General features: G+C 47.9%; 1 protein-coding gene across 3 annotated transcripts in view; it reads right to left on the bottom strand.

The window, feature by feature from the left end:
* Positions 1–896: 896 nt before the first annotated feature.
* FLAD1 (flavin adenine dinucleotide synthetase 1) overlaps positions 897–23106 on the bottom strand; it is a 22305-nt gene continuing 95 nt past the window's right edge. The window contains exons 1-9 of one of the 3 annotated variants that reach the window (XM_077255796.1): positions 23002–23106; positions 14742–14937; positions 6019–6778; positions 5124–5271; positions 4957–5055; positions 4370–4559; positions 4229–4302; positions 2093–2229; positions 897–2016 (exon numbers count right to left, since the gene is read on the bottom strand). The exon at positions 23002–23106 is cut by the window's right edge and continues 90 nt beyond it. In XM_077255796.1, the coding sequence (XP_077111911.1) occupies positions 2094–2229; positions 4229–4302; positions 4370–4559; positions 4957–5055; positions 5124–5271; positions 6019–6778; positions 14742–14918 (1584 nt within the window). In that variant the 5' untranslated portion in view covers positions 14919–14937; positions 23002–23106 and the 3' untranslated portion in view covers positions 897–2016; position 2093. The remainder of the gene's footprint in view (positions 2017–2092; positions 2230–4228; positions 4303–4369; positions 4560–4956; positions 5056–5123; positions 5272–6018; positions 6779–14741; positions 14938–23001) is intronic. The other 2 variants (XM_077255787.1, XM_077255805.1) reach the window with 2 other exon arrangements.

Here is a 23106-nt window from a genome sequence, read left to right as displayed (position 1 = left end):
TCACATACGAATGCCCTCTGTAGTTTTGTGTTTGATATGTTTAATAAAAATTACCGTATATTTTTTTTAAAGGGAACCTGTCACGTGAATTTGGCGGGACCAGTTTTGGGTCATATGGGCGGGGTTTTCAGGTGTTTGATTCACCCTTTCCTTACCCGCTGGCTGCATGCTGGCAGCAATATTGGATTGAAGTTCATTCTCTGTCCTCCGGAGTACACGCCTGCGCAAGGCAAGGTGAATCAAACACCCGAAAACCCCGCCCATATGACCCAAAACTGGTCCCGGCAAATTCAGGTGACAGGTTCCCTTTAACTAAAAAATCCCCTTATTTTTTATTGTGATCTCTAGACTACAAAAACATGGCTTGATAATATAGTATGATATCTTTACCATAGAGATCAGAGTTTTTGTTTTTTGGTGTAAATTGCTGTGCAGAGAGCCGGTCTCTGCGCAGTAATACACTGCACTACAGCGCGGATGTCGGCTGCAGGAGCGAGCGCGATTGTTACGGGGTCTATGTGCCAGCGGGCCGCATGTGGCCCGCGTGTTTGAGACCCCTGCTATAGACGATATGTAGCTCTTTGTCGCCATCTGCTGTTTACTTTCAAACAGACAGGCAGACTACACCTGTATATGCAGCATCACAAGCTCAGATCATAGTCCGGAGATTATAACCGTGCTGGACTGTAATAAGAGGATCAGTGAACACATATATGTGGTCTCAACCCTGGACATTTGCATTTATGGGTGGTTCATACACTCCTTGCTCCTTCCCCTAGTAATAGACCACACTCACCGGCGGCGGTCCCTTCTCTAGTCTAGAGATGGGCAGTGCTGGACCTTGGGGTGTTAATGATGGCGTCACTTCCCCACATTACAGTTCACACACACAGTGGTCATGTTCTGAAGAGGCTTTATTACAACATAATGAGACCCGGTGTCCGTGCAGGGTCTCCATAGTGCGGGCCTGGTGTCGGTGCAGAGTCTCAAAAGTGTGGGCCCGATGAGGTGCAGGATCTCCATATGGGCAAGCCTGGTGTCGGTGCAGGGTCTCCATAGTGCAGGCCTGCTGCGGTGCAGGGTCTCCGTAGTGCAGGCCCGCTGCGGTGCAGGGTCTTCATAGTGCGGGCCCGGTGTCGGGTCTCCATAGGGCCTGTGCAGGGGTCTCCATAGTGCGGGCCCAATATCAATGCAGAATTTCAATAGTATGGGCTTGTGTCGGTGCAGGGTCTCCATAGTGTGGGCCCGATGCAGTGCAGTGTCTCCATAGTGGGGGCATGGTGCGGTGCAGTGTCTCCATAGTGGGGGCCTGGTGCGGTGCAGTGTCTCCATAGTGGGGGCCTGGTGCGGTGCAGTGTCTCCATAGTGTGGGTCCAGTGTCGGTGCAGGGTCTCCATAGATCGGGCCCAATGTCAGTGCAGAGTCTCAAGTGCGGGCCCGTATCGGTGCAGGGTCTCAATTGTGCGGGCCCATGTCGGTGCAGGGTCTCCATAGTGAGGGCCCGGTGTCGGTGCAGGGTCTCCTTGGTGAGGGCAGAACGCGCATACTCACTAGTCCAGCAGCTCCTTTATACACCAGCAGCACAGCAGGAAATACAGGCACTCCTTCAGGCTCTGCAGCACATTGTACCCGAGGTTCATGCCCATCACGTTCTTGTAGCGAGGCACCGGCAGCGTCATACTCCGAAGCACCTGTCCCATGGAAAACGGAGCAAATGGGATCACGGACCGAAGCGGCTCGGCCTGGCACAGCGGGGCCACAGCACAGTGCTGTCTCTTTAGAGGGATCATCATCTGGCTGGCAGCAGTGAGGGGGCAATATATCAGCTGAGGGCAATGTGAGGGCTCAGCAGCAGGAAAGTGCCAGTGTCTGCGGAGGGAGGAGCACCTCGTGTGCCGCCGCTGACACAGTGCTGACACAGCGGCATTACCCCGGGTCAGCGAGCAGGTCCCAGGCATGTGACATGCACCCCTCCCCCGCTGCGTAGGTTCCTGGGGTGGCATCTATTCCTGCAGACTGGGGAGAGATCGAAGACCGAGAGTGAGGCCAGGCAGCGGGCGATGGAGGCACACACAGGCAGCAGCAGGCATACGTTACTTTCTGGCCGTGCGCTCCTCCTCCTCGTTCTCCAGCATGTAGGCTGGGTGGAAGCTCTCCACACCCGCCGGGGTGATGTACCGCAGAGCAGGGTTCTTGGTGGTGTTCGCTGTGCTACCCAGAGACGTGTACCTGGCAGAGAGAGGATGGGTCAGAATCGGAGCGGTGCGGGCAGGGTCGGAGAGGTGCAGGCAGGAGCGGAGAGGCACAGGCAGAATCTAGGTGGTGCAGGCAGGACAGGAGCAGAAAAGTCTGGAGCAGCACAGGTATAAACGGATCAGACAAGAGCAAAACAAGTGAGACCGGAGCAGGCAAGACCGAAGCAGGCAGGAAAGAGAGAAGCTGGCAGTACCGCAGCGGCGTAGAGCAAGCAGGAGCGACGCGGACAGGCCTGGAGCGGTGCAGGCAGGTCTGGAGCGGAGCAGGCATGATTGGAGAAGAAAGGCGCAGGCAGAACCAGAGCGGTGCGGGCAGGAACAGAGCGATGCTGTCTGGCCTGGAGGGGCATACGCATGAATGGAACAACCAGTTGCGATGCAGGCAGGACTCGAGCGGTGAGGACAAGTCCAGAGCGAAGCAGGCAAGACCGGAGCAGGCAGGAACAGAGGGATAATAAAAATACACTGACACTGCCCCCTGAAGAAGCGGCAGCGAAACACGTGTTGGGGTATCTGTGCAGTCCTTAGTGCTGTCCTATGGGTGAGCATTTACTTTCTCAGCGCCCTTTTTTGCTTCCATACTTGTTCACATGTTACGGTTTGATGTTGTGGTTACTATACCACATTATATGTACTGAATAAGGGATGGGCTGATTGCTACTATATGGAGCTCACCCACTTGGATACTTTTTGAGGTTGCTCACATGTACATTTTTCTAACTTTAGTATATGATAGTATTGGTTGAGTACCCCTGTGTTATGGATAGCCTATCACTGCTTGTATGTTTCATCATTTAATCTACCTGTTCAGTATTATTGGGTTTTATTGTGTATACTTATTTGCCTGTTTTTTGTATTTGATGTGCTAATAAAGCTTTGTAAAAAAAAATTTTCTAAAAAATATTTTCATGGCATTTGTTATTTATTTGATATTAGTAGCTACTTGGGAATTGTAGGCTCTATTCTTTCTTATGGTTACCAGGAACAGAGGGATGCTGGCAGGTGGGGAGTGGCGTAGGTATGAAGAGAGCAAGCAGGAACGATGCAGGCAGGACTGGAGCGGAGGAGGCAAGTCCGGAGCAGAGCAGGCATGATTGGAGAATAAAAGCGCAGGCAGCAACGGAGCTGTGTGGGTAGGCCTGCAGCGGAGTGGGTAGGCCTGGAGCGGCATAGACATGAATGGAACAAGAAGGAGCAACGCAGGCAGGACTGGAGCAGTGCAGGCAGGTACAGAGCAAAGCAGGCATGATTGGAGCGGAGCAACACAGGCAGGAACGGAGTGGCGCAGGCAGGTCTGGAGCAGAGCAGGCATGATTGGAGCGTAGAGACGCAGGCAGGACCGGAGCGGGTGGGAGCAGAGCAGGCAGGACTGGAGCGGTGCAGACAGGTCCAGAGCAGGCAGGACCGAAGCGGGCAGGAGTGGAACAGACAGGAACAGAGAGATGCTGGCAGGTCAGGAGCGGCATAGGATTGAAGAGAACAAGCAGGAGCAACGCAGGCAGGACTGGAGCAGTGTGGGCAGGTCTGGTGCAGTGCGGGCAGTTTCAGAGCGGAGCAGGCATGAATTGAGCAGACAGTACCACAGCGGTGAGGGCTGGAGAAGAGCAGTGCAGGCAGGATGGGAGCAGAATAAGCAAGAACGGAGAAGGAAAAAGCGGAAATGCGCAGGCAGAATCGGAGTGGTGAAGGTATGAATGGAGCAGGCAGGACAAGTCTGGAGAGGCGCAGGCATAAACGGAGCGAGCAAGAGCAAAGCAGGCAGGAACAGAGCGATGCTGGCAGGTCCAAAGTGGCGTAGGTATGAACGGAGCAAGCAGGAGCGACGTAGGCAGGACAGGAGCAGGAATGAATGGAGCAGGCAGGATCGAAGAGGTGCAGGCAGGTCTGGAGCGGGGAGGCACAGGCAGGACAGGAGTAGTGTGGGTAGGAACAGAGCGACGCAGGCAGGACTGGAGCGGGCAGGAGCAGCTCACCCTTTATCGTACAGGATACAGTAGGGGATGTAGAGCGTCCGCAGGAACTCCCAGATGTCGCGGTACAACCAGTCCTGCGGAGATGCACACGTCAGTAACAAAAAGCTCCCACCACTTGGCCAGCAGCGGCCGCTCACTCACCAGCAGGGGGTTCACACGCATGTACTGGGGCCAGCCGGGATCCGTCATACACATGGGGGTCAGGGAGCGAGAGTAAGGATCGGTGCGGCGGGTCCCCATCAGTATGGCCTCCAGCTGCGGCTGCTCCGCCTTAAGGTCCATCAGTGCCTGCTTAATATCCCCCTGAATGGTGTAGATCTGCAGACTATACCTGCGGGGAAGGGGAAAGTGAGCAGCTCAGCCGAAGGGGAGCGTTAGTGGATACCGAGGGTGCACCAGCAACACGCAGCACAGCACCAGCACCACGAGCTCCAACAACATGCAGCACAGCACCAGCACCACGAGCTCCAACAACATGCAGCACTGCAACAGCAAAATGAGCACCAACAACACGCAGCACAGCACCAGCACAAGCACCAACAACACACAGCACCAGCACCATGCAGCGCCGGGCAACACGCAGCGCAGCACCGGACAAAACGCAGCGCTGCACCGAGAAACACAGCAACATAGCACCAGGTAATAAGCAGCACAGCACAAGCAACATGCAGCTCAGCTCCAGTTAACTGGACTGCGATGTGGGGGTGTGATGACTCCGGTGCACTGACCGTTTGGTGGTGTCCTGCATGAACTGCTCCATCTCTGGGAAGGCCGATACAATGCGAATGTACAGAGCCTGCAGCTTGTCCCTATGCTCCGGATAGCGCCTGCAGATGAAGCAGAGCCAGGTGAGCTCCTGGCGAGTCAACGTCCTCCCGCTGAGCCTCCCTCTCACCTCTGCACAGCGGCGTGGTACAGGTGCAGCAGCACGGTGCAGTCCTTCCCGCCATTGAACGCCACACACATATTATCCAGGCGGTACTGATCCAGTGAGTCCTCCACCGTCTGGAGCGCCGCCCGAACCTTCCCTCCAAGAGGAGACCCTGTCCACACAGAAAGGGTTAACAGAGCAGAGACCCCGGGCCCGCCAAGCTCAATCAGAAGCACTACCAACATTTCAGCAGCTTTTTAGCAGAGTTTTTGCTCTACCTGAAAGACCTGTATTTGCTGTCAGCAGGAAGAAACACAAGGAGCAGTTCTTCCAGCTGAAGGATTGCCACATTGTAATAAACCAGCTGGGCAGGGGACAGAAACAATGTATGGGTCTACTCCAGAAATGAAGAAAGAATTCCAGCTCAACGAGGCGATGAAAAGTAAACACTTGGTACTTTATTCACTTCATGTCAGAAGCAGAGGATAAGACATCAGCACAATACAATTAAAAACACTATCTACGCGTTTCAGGTGACAGAGCACCCTTAATCATGATTAATTATGTTATCATGATTAAGGGTGCTCTGTCACCTGAAACGCGTAGATAGTGTTTTTAATTGTATTGTGCTGATGTCTTATCCTCTGCTTCTGACATGAAGTGAATAAAGTACCAAGTGTTTACTTTTCATCGCCTCGTTGAGCTGGAATTCTTTCTTCATTTCTGGCCTCCTCACGCCCTGACACAGCGTTTCCGTGCTCCGAGCTTCCTGGGATAATGACTATGGTGAGCTGGACTTTTCTTTTGCTATGGGTCTACTCCACAGAACTTCCCATCCTAGGATGAGGATGGGTCGCCAGCCCTTTAATAGTTCGGATGAGGGGGTATATAGAACACAGCAAGAGTGGGGCACACCTACCTGACTGCGCCAGCTGGTATACCTCAGCTGACGCCTTGGACATGGGGTCTCTGACAAAAGGCACCACCACTCCCGGGGGAAGGCGCTGGATTAGGAAGTTGTAGGCCTCCTCCAGACGGGGCTTCGAATCCGAGTCCAGGGTGAGCTGCACTCGGTAGTAATTGTTGCCCCAGTCGGGGTAGGAGCCGAGGCTGACGTGCCTACGGTAGCAGGTGTTGGCTTCCTCCAGGACAGGGGTAATGGACAACTCATCGGCGTTAACGAAAATCTCGCGGCAGTAGAAATGCGTCTTGTCATTACGGAAGAGGTGGTCCAGTCCCTCCAGAGCACGCTCCATCAGGGAAGGGATGCCGGGGAAGACGTAGACATTACGCACGCTGATCAGCGGGTACTTGAAGCAGTCGCCGGTGCGCTTGTCCGTGCCGTAGTTCAGCTTGGAGGAGATGGGAATCCGCGCCAGCTTCATTTCAGGGCACCAGGCCTCTGACTTCCCGAAGAACTTCTGCACCAGGGAGACCATCTCTGGGTGCGGGAAGACCCCCTCTCCGAAAGCCTTAGCTACAGCCTCGAAGGTGACGTCATCGTGTGTGGGGCCGATCCCACCGGAAGTCAGGACGTAGGTGTAGCGGGAGGAAAATGCCGAAATCTCCCCCGCTATGATGTCCACATCATCTGGGATAACCGAGATCCTGCTCACCCGCACCCCAATGGAGCGAAGCTTCTTACATATGAAGTAGGAGTTCGTGTCCTGAGTGTGGCCCTAAATGGGGCGAGAAAAGGGGGCAACATTACGAAGTGGTAGCACAGCAGCATCCAAAACTCAGCCCGGCCTCCAGGAAATGTCAGAGCTGCGCACGGCTGAGGGACTGAGGGGAGTGTGAAGAGCAGCGGGCTCTAAATGAGGTCAGCAAGAAGAGCCAAAAGCTAGGGTGCGGACGGCTTTAGATCAGGGGAGCGGGCAGAGTGGCTGGCTCTAGATGAGAGGAACGCACTGAGCAGTGGGCTCTAGACGAGGGGAACAGCTGGAGTGGAGGACTCTAGATAAGGGGACTGTGAGGAGTGGTGGGCTCTAGATGAGGGGGAGCCGTTGGAGTGGAGGGCTCTAGATGAGGGGAGCGGGTGGAGTGGAGGGCTCTAGAGGGGGGGTAGGCGCAGAGAGGTAGGCTCTAGATGAGGGGAGAAGCTGGAGTGGCGGGCTCTAGATAAGGAAAGCGCGCAGAGAGGTGGGCTCAAAATGAGGTCAGCACGAGGAGCCAAGAGCGAGGGGAGCACGCGGTGCAGACAGATGCAGATCAGGGGAATGGGCAGAGCGGCAGGCTCTAGATGAGGGTAATGCACTAAGTGGTGTTCTCTAAATGAGCAGGTGGCGTGGCGGGCACTAGATGAGGGGAGCAAGTGGAGTGGTGGGCTCTAGATGAGGGGAATTCACTGAGAAGTGGGGTCTAGATGAGGGGAGCAGATGGAGTGGCAGGCTCTAGATGAGGGGAATTCACTGAGAAGTGGGGTCTAGATGAGGGGAGCAGATGGAGTGGCAGGCTCTAGATAAGGGATTATGTGAGGAGAGGTGGGCTCTAGATGAGGGAAGCGTGCTGAGCGGCGGGCTCTCGATGAGATAAGCATGAGGAACCAAGAGCTAGGGGAACACGCAGCACGGACGGCTCTAGATGAGTGTAGCGCACTGAGTGGTGGGCTCTAGATGAGGGGAGCTGCGGGCACTAGATGAGGGGAACTCACTAAGCGGTGGGCTCTAGATGCGGGGAGCGAGTGGAGAGCTCTAGATGAGGGGAGTGGGTGGAGTGGCGGGCTCTAGATGAGGGGAGTGAGTGGAGGGCCCTAAAAGTGGGAAGCGCGTGGAGCAGGTAAGGTCTAGGTGAGGGGAGCGAGGAGTGGCTAGCACTAGATGAGGGGAACGCATTAAGTAGTGGGCTCTAGATGAGGGTAGCAGCTGGAGTGATGGGCTCTACATAAGGGAGTGTGAGTAGTGGCGGGCTCTAGATGATGGAAGTGCGCAGAGTGATGGGTCTAGATGAGGGGAACACGCAGAGCGGTAGGCTGTAGATGAGGGGAGCGGGTGGAGAGGAAGGCACTAGATGAGGAAGAGGGTGGAGAGGTGCACTCTACATGAAGGGAGTGGGGAATTCTAGATGAAGGAACCACGTGAAGAGGAGGGATTCAGATCAAAGAACCACCCGATCTAGATAAAGGGAGTGCGTGGCTCTAGGTGAGGGGACCACGAGTAGTGTCCACAGGAGGATCGGTGAGTTCTAGATGAGGAGCGCTCGTGGAGTGGAGGGCTCTCGAGGGGAGAGGGCTTTAGATGAGGGGAGAGGGTGGAGCAGCGGTCTATAGATGAGGGAAGAGGGTGCAGCAGAGGGCTTTACATGAGGGAGCTGGTGGAGTGGCGGGCTCTAGATGACGGAGCAAGCAGAGAGGCGGATTCTAGATGAAGGCAGAAGGGTGGCGCAGTGGGCTCTAGATGAGGGTGCAACACAGAGTGGTGGGCTTTAGATGAGGGGAGCAGGTGACGCGGCAACTTCTAGATGAAAAGAGAGAGTGGAGCAGTGGGTTTTAGATAAAGGTAGAGGGTGGAGAGACATGCTCTAGATGAACGGAGCTGTAGGCTCTATATGAGGGGAGTGGCGGGCTCTAGATGAAGGGATAGGGTGGAGAACAGGGCTCTAGAGGAGGGGACCATGTGGAGTGGGCTCTAGATGAAGGAAGCATGCAGTGCCACGGGCTCCAGATGAAGAGAGAAGGTGGAGCAGCAGGTTTGGATGAAGAGAGTGGGTGGAACTGCGGGCTCTGGATAAGGGGAGTGGGTGGAGTAACGGGTTCTAGTACAGCCCCTTCCTAGTATTTAAGTGGGCACCAAGTTATTCTCCTCCTCTTCCCCCTGTCGGGTTCGGGGGGTACTTGTGCAGCGCTGTCCAGAGAAAGAAGATGGCAAACTCTCTCATTGAGGGACTGTGTACCAGAGCAGAGCAGGAAGGCGAATACTGGCTGCAAGCCCTCATCGCAGGGCTCAGCGCTCACCTTCCTGTCCTGCCGCTTTCTATCCCCCTGCCATTTGCATTTCCCCCCATCACTAGCTAATTACCCCCCGTCCCAGCACATACTCACCAGTCGCCGGCAGTTAAGGATCAGCACGAAGGCCGGGAGGTCTGTGAGGCCCTCCCGTCCTCCTGAGCACCTGAGAGAGCGCTTCCCAACTCCAGCCAGAAGCACTCGCAGGTGCCATGTGCCCGCCCACTCTGTCCCCGCCCCCAATCAGCAAATTGGTGGCCATTTTCAAATCTCTGTGCCATTACTGCTCCCTGCACTCCCACATCAGCCACAGCAGCCATCACTCAGCTCAGCCCACCATAAAACCACATAGCCAGCTATATTTAAGGCTCTGGTCCCTGTATCACCTGCCATGGGATCCAGAAACAGCAGCTCCGCATCAGGCTCTGGTGAGGACCCCAGTAACCCGCTGCCTGTAGAAATGAATACAGCCCCTGCAGCTTCTAGTCAGCCCTCTTGCACTGTTCTCACACCAGCACTTCCCATGCAGTGATGTCCAAGCACACAGGCATTCATTAACCCCTTCTGCTGCTGCCCCATCCCAATATCCCTATTGATGGTAACCTTGTTGCCGCTACCTCTTCCACCCCTCCCCATAGACAGGACAGGTGCAGACCATCCGTCGGAGTCCTTCCTCCATTCATTGGAGTCCTTCCTCCAGCTGTAGACATGGGTGAGTGCGTTGTATCAGGCTCAGAAAACAAATGATAGTGCTGGTTTGGTGACTGCCCTTAGGAGAGCAATTATCCACGCCTTCTGGCTCAGTAATGACCGCTAGTAAAGTTAGTTCCCCATTAGCTAGCGTGCATAAAGACGCATTTTTTTGCTGTAATAGCCCACTTGGCTCTCACTTAGATGACGAGGGCAGAAATAAAATCTGGAATAATGATCATATCGATATCTGGTCTCTAATTCCCGTGGATCCACATACTGTGGACAAGGAAAGGAGATCAGTCCAGAGGCCGTTTCATAGATATAGGCAAAAGGTGGAAAAACAATAACCAATTGGTTGCCATCATTTGCAGTTCTAGGCTGTGTTATGGGCCAGAAGCCCCCGGAATGCTGCTCAGAACTAGTCATATATCAGGACATGATATACAACGCGTATAAAGCCCACGGCGGCACCGCCTGGTGGTGATATGACAAGGAGCTCTGAAGGCGGTTGGCCCTACAACCAGAAACTGGCTGGAGGGTAAAGGCAATCGATGTATGGCTGAGCCTTATGTTGTCCCAAAAGCACTTTCCATTTCCAGCAGCAGCTACTGGACAACCCACAACAAGCCAAAACTCAGTGGTCGTACGCAGACCTGCGGCCTGTTGGTTGTTCAACGAGGGACACTGTCGCTTCTATTTACTGTGCAAATACAAGCACGAATGCTCCGCATGTGGGGGATCCCATCCCGCGGCACGGTGTCCTCGCCCCGCAGGAGCGTAGTCACGATGGCTCCGTAGTTAGACCAGTATCCTAACAAAGACGCGGCCAGTCAGTTACGCTTTGGCTTTACGTACGGTTTCTTCATCCCGTTTAAACTAAATCATTGAATTTATTGCGCAAAAAATTTAAAATCTACTCGTGAACACCTGGGTATTCTCTTTAATAAGATCGATAAAGAGGTCACACTGGGTAGAATGGCCACTCCTTTTCAAGACCCTTTTTCCAAACTTTAGAATTTCCCTGTTGGGTGTCATTTCAAAAAAGACTTTTCGTGTTTTGTCTTATTCATCATCTGTCGTATCCTAAAGGGGATTCTGTCAATGACGGGATTTCAATGGAGGAAGCTTCAGTGTCATATGCATCCTTGGACAGAGCAGTGCACTGGTGTGGAAGCTGGAGCACAGCTAGTGGAATCTGACATGGAGTCGGCCTCTCGCTTATTACTAGTACATCCTTGGACAGAGCGGTTGCACTGGTGCAGGATGCAGGAGCACAGCTAGTGGAATCTAACATGGAATCAGCCTTTCGCTTATTACCAGTAAATCCTTGGACAGAGCGGTGGCACTGGTGTGGGATGCAGGAGCTGGAGCACGGCTAGTGGAATCTGACATGGAGTCTGCCTCTCGCTTATTACCTGTACATCCTGACAGAGCGGTGGCACTGGTGCGGGATGCAGAAGCTGGAGCTCGGCTAGTGGAATCTGACATGGAGTCGGCCTCTCGCTTGTTACCTGTACATCCTGACAGAGTGGTGGCACAGCAGGAGCTGGAACACGGCTAGTGAAATTTCTGTCAACCGGTCTGACTGTTTTTGTGACACAGTCTTTTCTAGGAATAAAAATCGACACCATAGTAAAGGTTTTCCGCCTGCCTATTGATAAAATCTAAAAAAGAAAAAAAAACTTAATGTGATGGAGGGTTTCTGTTCCGTGTGGAGGGTGGCCCTCTCGCAGATGTAGTCTTTGCTAGTGTCACTGGTGTTTGCTTGCAAGGGTATGCCAGTAGGCAGAGTTTTTTCTCGGTGATTGTCATCAGTAACACAAGGGGCACCACAGCCCGGCCATAGAATTAGGCTATGTTCACACGCTGCGGATTTCCGCAGCAGTTTCCCATGCGTTTATAGTACAATGTAAACCTATGGGAAACGCAATCCGCAGTGCACATGCTGTGGAAAGAAACGCGGGGAAACGCAGCAGTTTACATTCTGCAGCATGTCAATTCTTTGTGCGGAATCTGCAGCAGTTTTACACCTGCTCCATAATAGAAAACCGCAGGTGTAAAACCGAAGTGGAATCTGCAGAAAAACCACGGTAAATCCGCTGTAATTCCGCAGAAAATCTGCAGGTAAAACGCAGTGCCTTTTACCTGCGGTTTTCACAAATCCGCTGCGGAAAAATCCTCAAGAATACATGTGCACATACCCTAAGGATCAACAGGTCCTACGTGCTGATCTAGAAGTTTGGAAGACTTTCTTGGCTTCATTTAATGGTCACATATGCTTTATGTGACCAGGAATTAACATTACTCACAGGAGCCGATGTAATGTGGGGGTTTTGTAGTGGCTTTCGGCAAACGGTGTGTGGGCACATAGCCAGCATACTGGAAAAAACAAGGACTACGCCAAAACCAAACCCTTCTCAAACTTTTTTCTATAGTCGCAGCAATAGAACTTTTGGAGTTGGCACCTGACAAATATGAAAGTTTGTTTTCAGATGGATGACGTCAATGTCACCCGTTGCATAAACCATATCTTCTTCTTGGCTTCCTGCACTGGGTCTTCTCCACAGATTAGCACTGCTATGTATAATGTACAATATATGGCACCGGGCTCGCCATGTACCGGAGGTTAATAACGCCATTGCTATTGCACATTTCAATTGGCAAGTGTTCAGAGAACTCTTCCCCATCGCCCACCAGTCGGGTTCCCCTTGCCCCCATCTCCCCCTGGGACGCGATAGTGAACAGTTGATGTCACTAGTTTGTCCCTCCGTTGCCCCGCTGACCAGGCATATGGTGAGCCATGGGAGGAGTCATCCTCTTGGTCGGAGACAGGCCGATGGACAGTAGTTATCATCCAGACTGGATTTTACCATTGATTTTCGTTTGCAGCTCACTAATAAGGGTATATCAGGAACATCAGCGATTATCGGGGGTGACGTTTTACTTCCAATTGTTAGGTTGGGCAGATGTTACAAAAGCTTTCATTATTAGACATGCGTGGAAAGGGTGAAAACTAAGACAACCTAGCAGGGAATGTAGCCGCCCCATGTCTTTATCCTTCCTGGGTCACATAATTTCCCTCAAAGCTGATATACACGCTGCTCACAATTTGAGGAGACACTCCCGTCTGACGCGTTTGGGGTACCCTTTTTTGGAGTGCTACGGATTAGTGCAAAGAATAGCATGAGCGGTGGTTTATTGTGTTAAGACGCAGTCATGGCCAATAATGTGATACCTCTCCGTATACGCAAATCAAAACCAGAAACAACGGGCAGGGGCACCCAGGTACTACTACACCCAGTGGATGGCTCAGTGTGTCCTGGTAAATTGATTAACACTTAACGGTTAGAGGCAGGGGCAGTTTTTCTTGCTCAATTTAGACGGCTCCCCAATTATTAAGGTACCGGATTCAAGCGTTATTCTGGAAATGTTTAATCAGCAGCAGGAGGAGCTCCGCCAAAAGGAGTATGGCACACACTTGCTTCCCATAGGAGCAGCCACAGAGGCCGCCAAGGCAGGTGTACCTGAATAAGAGGTTCAGAGGATAGCCCGCTGGCGCTCTGCTTGTTTTGCCAGATATATAAGGCCGGACTTGCTAAGTCAATGCAGTTGTTTTCATTTCTAGGGATCGGCATGCCAGCGGTTTGGCTGTTAGGCCATTCCTACATTTTTTGAGCAGCACAACGGGCTGAATGCCGGCCAGGCGGGAAGAGTTTGGGATTTCGGGGTGTGAATTTTACTTGAGGAATCAGAGGACTAAATGGCCACAAGTTTTCCCTGAAGTTGTTGACATTGCAAGAGAGGCAATGGGTCCAGTAATCCTGGTATTACACGCAGGGGGTAATGACTGGAGCTCATACAAGGCAGCGGAGCTGATGACCATGATGAGGTCTGACATGGAGCGCTTTCATTCCTGAGCCCATCCTCGTGTGGTCTAAAATTGTCCCCAGGGCAGTTTGGCAAGGAGCCAGAAATGGCACGGCCATCGAGCGCACAAGGAGGACAATCAACGCTCGCATATCAAAAATCTAAGGGAGAGATTGGGCGTGGTCATACGTCATCGGCAACTGTAAGGAGATAATGCCGCACTGCTACAGCCTGACAGCGTGAATTTAACAGACATCGGGCTCGATATATTCCTGTCTGGGCTCCAGGATGGAGTCATACAGGCATTGATGTTGATGGCTGGGGGTCAGAGTCCTGTGTAGGGACACATAATCCTCCGTGGCAGTAAATGAAAGAAAAGACACACGGTTACGTTATGGCTTGTTGGCTGACTTGCCTGTGAACATACAACAGGGCATTTGGCGATGAGCGCGGTGTAAGAAAGTTAAGTGTCTTTCTTATTGTTAAAGGAAAATACAAATTAATAGGGCTGTGACCGACCTTCACCCATCAGTTAGCGTACTTGTATTATTGTTTATACACAGTAATTGTGGGTGGGAAGACGCAAAGGTGACATATAGAGGGGTCCCTGCAGTCTAGAGACTGCCCACTCATGAACAGAACGTCTAACATTTCTGTGTGGACTGACACAGGCAGGGGGCGCTCCACCCTCTGGACACAGGCAGGAGGCGCTCCACCCTCTGGACTGACACAGGCAGGGGGGGCTCCACCCTCTGGACTGACACAGGCAGGGGGTGCTCCACCCTCTGGACTGACACAGGGAGGGGGCGCTCCATCCTCTGGACTGACACAGGCAGGGGGCGCGCCACCCTCTGGACTGACACAGGCAGGGGGCGCTCCACCCTCTGGACTGACACAGGCAGGGGGCAGAGGGTGATACTGTCTATGCTGCACAGAAGGCAAAGGATCAGCCTTGTACGGTATATGGTGAATCAGTCGTGCATAGAGGAGCGGACATATACAGTGGAGCTCCTCTCCACTCTAACATCTCCACCCACTGGACAGTCTGAGTACCGCGACCCCTGGGCCTCTCCTGTTATTGCCCGGGGCAGATTAAGGTGTGACACATGTGACTGCCGCCATGCCGGATAGGCACTTACCTTTAGGATCTCATCACCGATGATGATGATGCCAGCAGTAACAGCCCCATTTTCAAGCACGCTGCCCTCCACTGAGGTCAATGGCTGGCAGAAGTTGTTAGAAGACATAAGATGAGCCTGCACCCGCCCCAACCGGCAGACCTCTCTGCTGAGCCGCACACCACCACAGCCCCACATAAGCCACCACAATGGGCCCCTGGAAAGAGAAAAAAGAGCTAAAGAACAAAGGTCCCGAGGTGGGGGATGGAGGAGGCAACCCCTTCATCACCAGCTACAAGTATATACTGTACTGGGGAAATATTGTAAAAATAAAAAACGTACAGGTAAAGTCTACAGGGCCAATATACAGTCAGTATATAGAGTACAGGAGGGGCAGTATACAGCCAGTACAGTATATAGAGTACAGGAGCAGTATACAGTCAGTGTATAGGGTACATGGGCAGTAAACAGCCAGTATATAGAGTGCAGGGGCAGTATACAGTCAGTATATAGAGTACAGTAGCAGTATACAGTCAGTATATAGAGTACAGTAGCAGTATACAGTCAGTATATAGAGTACAGTAACAGTATACAGTCAGTATATAGAGTACAGAGGCAGTATACAGTCAGTATATAGAGTACAGTAGCAGTATACAGTCAGTATATAGAGTACAAAAGCAGTATACAGTCAGTGTATAGAGTACAGGAGCAGTGTACAGTCAGTATATAGAGTACAGTAGCAGTATACAGTCAGTATATAGAGTACTGTAGCAGTATACAGTCAGTGTAAAGAGTACAGGAGCAGTATAAAGTCAGTATATAGAGTACAGTGGCAGTATACAGTCAGTATAGAGAGTACAGGAGCAGTATACAGTCAGTATAGTAGCAGTATACAGTCAGTATATAGAGTACAGAAGCACTATACAGTCAGTGTATAGAGTACAGGAGCAGTATAGTCAGTATATAGAGTACAGTAGCAGTATACAGTCAGTATATAGAGTACAGAAGCAGTATACAGTCAGTGTATAGAGTACAGGAGCAGTATAGTCAGTATATAGAGTACAGGAGCAGTATACAGTCAGTATATAGAGTACAGGAGCAGTATACAGTCAGTATATAGAGTACAGGAGCAGTATACAGTCAGTATATAGAGTATAGTAGCAGTATACAGTCAGTATATAGAGTACAGGAGCAGTATACAGTCAGTATATAGAGTACAGGAGCAGTATACAGTCAGTATATAGAGTACAGGAGCAGTATACAGTCAGTATATAGAGTATAGTAGCAGTATACAGCCAGCATATAGAGTACAGTAGCAGTATACAGTCAGTATACAGAGTACAGGAGCAGTATACAGTTAGTATGTGGTGTGCAGTCAGTAAACAGCTGCAGTCAGTATATAGAGTACAGTAGCAGTATACAGTCAGTAGAGTACAGAAGCAGTATACAGTCAGTATATAGAGTACAGTAGCAGTATACAGTCAGTGTATAGAGTACAGTAGCAGTATACAGTCAGTGTATGGAGTACAGGAGCAGTATACAGTCAGTATATAGAGTACAGGAGCAGTATACAGTCAGTATATAGAGTACAGTAGCAGTATACAGTCAGTGTATAGAGTACAGGAGCAGTATACAGTCAGTGTATAGAGTACAGGAGCAGTATAGTCAGTATATAGAGTACAGTAGCAGTATACAGTCAGTATATAGAGTACAGTAGCAGTATACAGTCAGTGTATAGAGTACAGGAGCAGTATACAGTCAGTATATAGAGTATAGTAGCAGTATACAGTCAGTATATAGAGTACAGGAGCAGTATACAGTCAGTATATAGAGTACAGTGGCAGTATACAGTCAGTATATAGAGTACAGTAGCAGTATACAGTCAGTATATAGAGTACAGAGGCAGTATACAGTCAGTATATAGAGTACAGTAGCAGTATACAGTCAGTGTATAGAGTACAGTAGCAGTATACAGTCAGTGTATGGAGTACAGTAGCAGTATACAGTCAGTATATAGAGTACAGTAACAGTATACAGTCAGTATATAGAGTACAGAGGCAGTATACAGTCAGTATATAGAGTACAGAGGCAGTATACAGTCAGTATATAGAGTACAGTAGCAGTAAACAGTCAGTATATAGAGTACAAAAGCAGTATACAGTCAGTGTATAGAGTACAGGAGCAGTGTACAGTCAGTATATAGAGTACAGTAGCAGTATACAGTCAGTATATAGAGTACAGGAGCAGTATACAGTCAGTATATAGAGTACAGTGGCAGTATACAGTCAGTATATAGAGTACAGAGGCAGTATACAGTCAGTATATAGAGTACAGTAGCAGTATACAGTCAGTATATAGAGTACAGAAGCAGTATACAGTCAGTATATAGAGTACAGTAGCAGTATACAGTCAGTATATAGAGTACAGTAACAGTATACAGTCAGTATATAGAGTACAGAGGCAGTATACAGTCAGTATATAGAGTACAGTAGCAGTATACAGTCAGTATATAGAGTACAAAAGCAGTATACAGTCAGTGTATAGAGTACAGGAGCAGTGTACAGTCAGTATATAGAGTACAGTAGCAGTATACAGTCAGTATATAGAGTACAGTAGCAGTATACAGTCAGTGTAAAGAGTACAGGAGCAGTATAAAGTCAGTATATAGAGTACAGTGGCAGTATACAGTCAGTATATAGAGTACAGTAGCAGTATACAGTCAATATATAGAGTACAGGAGCAGTATACAGTCAGTATATAGAGTATAGTAGCAGTATACAGTCAGTATATAGAGTACAGGAGCAGTATACAGTCAGTGTAAAGAGTACAGGAGCAGTATACAGTCAGTATATAGAGTACAGTGGCAGTATACAGTCAGTATATAGAGTACAGAGGCAGTATACAGTCAGTATATAGAGTACAGTAGCAGTATACAGTCAGTATATAGAGTACAGAAGCAGTATACAGTCAGTATATAGAGTACAGTAGCAGTATACAGTCAGTATATAGAGTACAGTAACAGTATACAGTCAGTATATAGAGTACAGAGGCAGTATACAGTCAGTATATAGAGTACAGTAGCAGTATACAGTCAGTATATAGAGTACAAAAGCAGTATACAGTCAGTGTATAGAGTACAGGAGCAGTGTACAGTCAGTATATAGAGTACAGTAGCAGTATACAGTCAGTATATAGAGTACAGTAGCAGTATACAGTCAGTGTAAAGAGTACAGGAGCAGTATAAAGTCAGTATATAGAGTACAGTGGCAGTATACAGTCAGTATATAGAGTACAATAGCAGTATACAGTCAATATATAGAGTACAGGAGCAGTATACAGTCAGTATATAGAGTATAGTAGCAGTATACAGTCAGTATATAGAGTACAGAAGCAGTATACAGTCAGTGTATAGAGTACAGGAGCAGTATAGTCAGTATATAGAGTACAGGAGCAGTATACAGTCAGTATATAGAGTATAGTAGCAGTATACAGTCAGTATATAGAGTACAGGAGCAGTATACAGTCAGTATATAGAGTACAGGAGCAGTATACAGTCAGTATATAGAGTACAGGAGCAGTATACAGTCAGTATATAGAGTATAGTAGCAGTATACAGTCAGTATATAGAGTACAGGAGCAGTATACAGTCAGTATATAGAGTACAGGAGCAGCATACAGTCAGTATATAGAGTATAGTAGCAGTATACAGCCAGCATATAGAGTACAGTAGCAGTATACAGTCAGTATATAGAGTACAGGAGCAGTATACAGTCAGTGTATAGAGTGCAGTGGCAGTATACAGACAGTATATAGAGTACAGTAGCAGTATACAGTCAGTGTATAGAGTACAGTAGCAGTATACAGTCAGTGTATGGAGTACAGGAGCAGTATACAGTCAGTATATAGAGTACAGGAGCAGTATACAGTCAGTATATAGAGTACAGTAGCACTATACAGTCAGTGTATAGAGTACAGGAGCAGTATAGTCAGAATATAGAGTACAGTAGCAGTATACAGTCAGTATATAGTGGGCATTCCGATGAGATCAAATATGTCCTATTTGTCACGCACACTGACAGAGAAATCCCTACCTCTGTACCAGATGGAGCTAGAAACCTGTGTTTCGAGTGAGGGGTAGATCCATCGAGGAAAAATAAGAATATATATTTTCGTGTCCATAACTTAAACGGTTTGCATAATATCTTCCAAAAACAGAACAAAGAACTCCCATGCGTTCTAGAAGTTTCTCTACCAGTTCCTGCTAACACAAATTTCCCTTGCAGCTATGCCAGTCGTAAATACCTTTCGTCAATAAAACTCCCCCACAAGGCAAGCTCTTCTACACAGTTAGAAACACAGGGAAGGAAAGAGAACCAGAGAGAGGGGGGTTTAGCCCCCGCATGCTAGCAAGAAAACTAACTTATGATATTTCATACCATATCGTGACAGTCAGTATATAGAGTACAGAAGCAGTATACAGTGTATAGAGTACAGTAGCAGTATACAGTCAGTATATAGAGTACAGTAGCAGTATACAGACAGTATATAGAGTACAGTAGCAGTATACAGTCAGTGTATAGAGTACAGTAGCAGTACACAGTCAGTGTATGGAGTACAGGAGCAGTATACAGTCAGTATATAGAGTACAGGAGCAGTATACAGTCAGTGTATGGAGTACAGGAGCAGTATACAGTCAGTATATAGAGTACAGGAGCAGTATACAGTCAGTATATAGAGTACAGAAGCAATATACAGTCAGTGTATAGAGTACAGAAGCAGTATAGTCAGTATATAGAGTACAGGAGCAGTATACAGTCAGTATATAGAGTACAGAAGCTTTATACAGTCAGTGTATAGAGTACAGAAGCAGTATACAGTCAGTATATAGAGTACAGGAGCAGTATAGTCAGTATATAGAGTACAGGAGCAGTATACAGTCAGTATATAGAGTATAGTAGCAGTATACAGTCAGCATATAGAGTACAGTAGCAGTATACAGTCAGTATATAGAGTACAGTAGCAGTATACAGTCAGTGTATAGAGTACAGTAGCAGTATACAGTCAGTGTATAGAGTACAGTAGCAGTATACAGTCAGTGTATAGAGTACAGTAGCAGTATAGTCAGTGTATGGAGTACAGGAGCAGTATACAGTCAGTATATAGAGTACAGGAGCAGTATACAGTCAGTATATAGAGTACAGAAGCAGTATACAGTCAGTGTATAGAGTACAGAAGCAGTATACAGTCAGTATATAGAGTACAGGAGCAGTATACAGTCAGTATATAGAGTACAGGAGCAGTATACAGTCAGTATATAGAGTACAGGAGCAGTATACAGTCAGTATATAGAGTACAGGAGCAGTATACAGTCAGTATATAGAGTACAGAAGCAGTATACAGTGTATAGAGTACAGATGCAGTATACAGTCAGTATATAGAGTACAGTAGCAGTATACAGTCAGTATATAGAGTACAGTAGCAGTATACAGTCAGTATATAGAGTACAGTGGCAGTATACAGTCAGTATATAGAGTACAGTGGCAGTATACAGTCAGTATATAGAGTACAGGAGCAGTATACAGTCAGTGTATAGAGTACAGTGGCAGTATACAGACAGTATATAGAGTACAGTAGCAGTATACAGTCAGTGTATAGAGTACAGTAGCAGTATACAGTCAGTGTATGGAGTACAGGAGCAGTATACAGTCAGTATATAGAGTACAGGAGCAGTATACAGTCAGTATATAGAGTACAGAAGCAGTAAACAGTCAGTGTATAGAGTACAGAAGCAGTATAGTCAGTATATAGAGTACAGGAGCAGTATACAGTCAGTAGAGTACAGTAGCAGTATACAGTCAGTGTATAGAGTACAGGAGCAGTATAGTCAGTATATAGAGTACAGTAGCAGTATACAGTCAGTATATAGAGTACAGGAGCAGTATACAGTCAGTATATAGAGTATAGTAGCAGTATACAGTCAGTATATAGAGTACAGGAGCAGTATACAGTCAGTATATAGAGTACAGGAGCAGCATACAGTCAGTATATAGAGTACAGGAGCAGTATACAGTCAGTATATAGAGTATAGTAGCAGTATACAGTCAGTATATAGAGTACAGGAGCAGTATACAGTTAGTATGTGGTGTGCAGTCAGTAAACAGCTGCAGTCAGTATATAGAGTACAGTAGCAGTATACAGTCAGTAGAGTACAGAAGCAGTATACAGTCAGTATATAGAGTACAGTAGTAGTATACAGTCAGTATATAGAGTACAGTGGCAGTATACAGTCAGTATATAGAGTACAGTGGCAGTATACAGTCAGTATATAGAGTACAGGAGCAGTATACAGTCAGTGTATAGAGTACAGTGGCAGTATACAGACAGTATATAGAGTACAGTAGCAGTATACAGTCAGTGTATAGAGTACAGTAGCAGTATACAGTCAGTGTATGGAGTACAGGAGCAGTATACAGTCAGTATATAGAGTACAGGAGCAGTATACAGTCAGTATATAGAGTACAGAAGCAGTAAACAGTCAGTGTATAGAGTACAGAAGCAGTATAGTCAGTATATAGAGTACAGGAGCAGTATACAGTCAGTAGAGTACAGTAGCAGTATACAGTCAGTGTATAGAGTACAGGAGCAGTATAGTCAGTATATAGAGTACAGTAGCAGTATACAGTCAGTATATAGAGTACAGGAGCAGTATACAGTCAGTATATAGAGTACAGGAGCAGCATACAGTCAGTATATAGAGTACAGGAGCAGTATACAGTCAGTATATAGAGTATAGTAGCAGTATACAGTCAGTATATAGAGTACAGGAGCAGTATACAGTTAGTATGTGGTGTGCAGTCAGTAAACAGCTGCAGTCAGTATATAGAGTACAGTAGCAGTATACAGTCAGTAGAGTACAGAAGCAGTATACAGTCAGTATATAGAGTACAGTAGTAGTATACAGTCAGTATATAGAGTACAGTAGCAGTATACAGTCAGTATATAGAGTACTGGAGCAGTATACAGTCAGTGTATAGAGTACAGGAGCAGTATACAGTCAGTATATAGAGTACAGGAGCAGTATACAGTCAGTGTATAGAGTACAGAAGCAGTATACAGTCAGTATATAGAGTACAGTGGCAGTATAGTCAGTATATAGAGTACAGGAGCAGTATACAGTTAGTATATAGAGTACAGTAGCAGTATACAGTCAGTATATAGAGTACAGTAGCAGTATACAGTCAGTATATAGAGTACAGAAGCAGTATACAGTCAGTATATAGAGTACAGTAGCAGTATACAGTCAGTGTATAGAGTACAGGAGCAGTATACAGTCAGTATATAGAGTATAGTAGCAGTATAGTCAGTATATAGAGTACAGGAGCAGTATACAGTCAGTATATAGAGTACTGGAGCAGTATACAGTCAGTATATAGAGTACAGTGGCAGTATACAGTCAGTATATAGAGTACAGTGGCAGTATACAGTCAGTATATAGAGTACAGCAGCAGTATACAGTCAGTATATAGAGTACAGCAGCAGTATACAGTCAGTATATAGAGTACAGCAGTAGTATACAAGTATACAGTCAGTATATAGAGTACAGCAGCAGTATACAGTCAGTATATAGAGTACAGCGGCAGTATACAGTCAGTATATAGAGTACAGTAGCAGTATACAGTCAGTATATAGAGTACAGGAGCAGTATACAGTCAGTATATAGAGTACAGGAGCAGTATACAGTCAGTATATAGAGTATAGTAGTAGCAGTATACAGTCAGTATATAGAGTACAGTAGCTGTATACAGTCAGTATATAGAGTACAGGAGCAGTATACAGTTAGTATGTGGTGTGCAGTCAGTATATAGAGTACAGTAGCAGTATACAGTCAGTATATAGAGTACAGTAGCAGTATACAGTCAGTGTATAGAGTATAGTAGCAGTATACAGTCAGTATATAGAGTACAGGAGCAGTATACAGTCAGTATATAGAGTACAGGAGCAGTATACAGTCAGTATATAGAGTACAGGAGCTGTATACAGTCAGTATATAGAGTATAGTAGCAGTATACAGTCAGTATATAGAGTACAGGAGCAGTATACAGTCAGTATATAGAGTACAGGAGCAGTATACAGTCAGTATATAGAGTACAGGAGCTGTATACAGTCAGTATATAGAGTACAGGAGCAGTATACAGTTAGTATGTGGTGTGCAGTCAGTAAACAGCTGCAGTCAGTATATCGGGTGTACCGCTGTGTGTCCTGCACGATGTCCAATCCTCACCTATTTCCGGGGATCCACTGAGGACTCCGAGCAAGGTAGTGACCAGAACGGAATTGAATTTTTGAGGTAATTATGTCACCGGAAGGGGCGGGGCTTCCTTTAAGC

The sequence above is a fragment of the Ranitomeya variabilis genome, chromosome 1 (assembly GCF_051348905.1).
Source record: "Ranitomeya variabilis isolate aRanVar5 chromosome 1, aRanVar5.hap1, whole genome shotgun sequence".
In the NCBI taxonomy this organism is placed as follows: domain Eukaryota; kingdom Metazoa; phylum Chordata; class Amphibia; order Anura; family Dendrobatidae; genus Ranitomeya; species Ranitomeya variabilis.
Note: the sequence above shows the minus strand (reverse complement) of the source record. Positions and strands in the feature narration are given on the sequence as shown.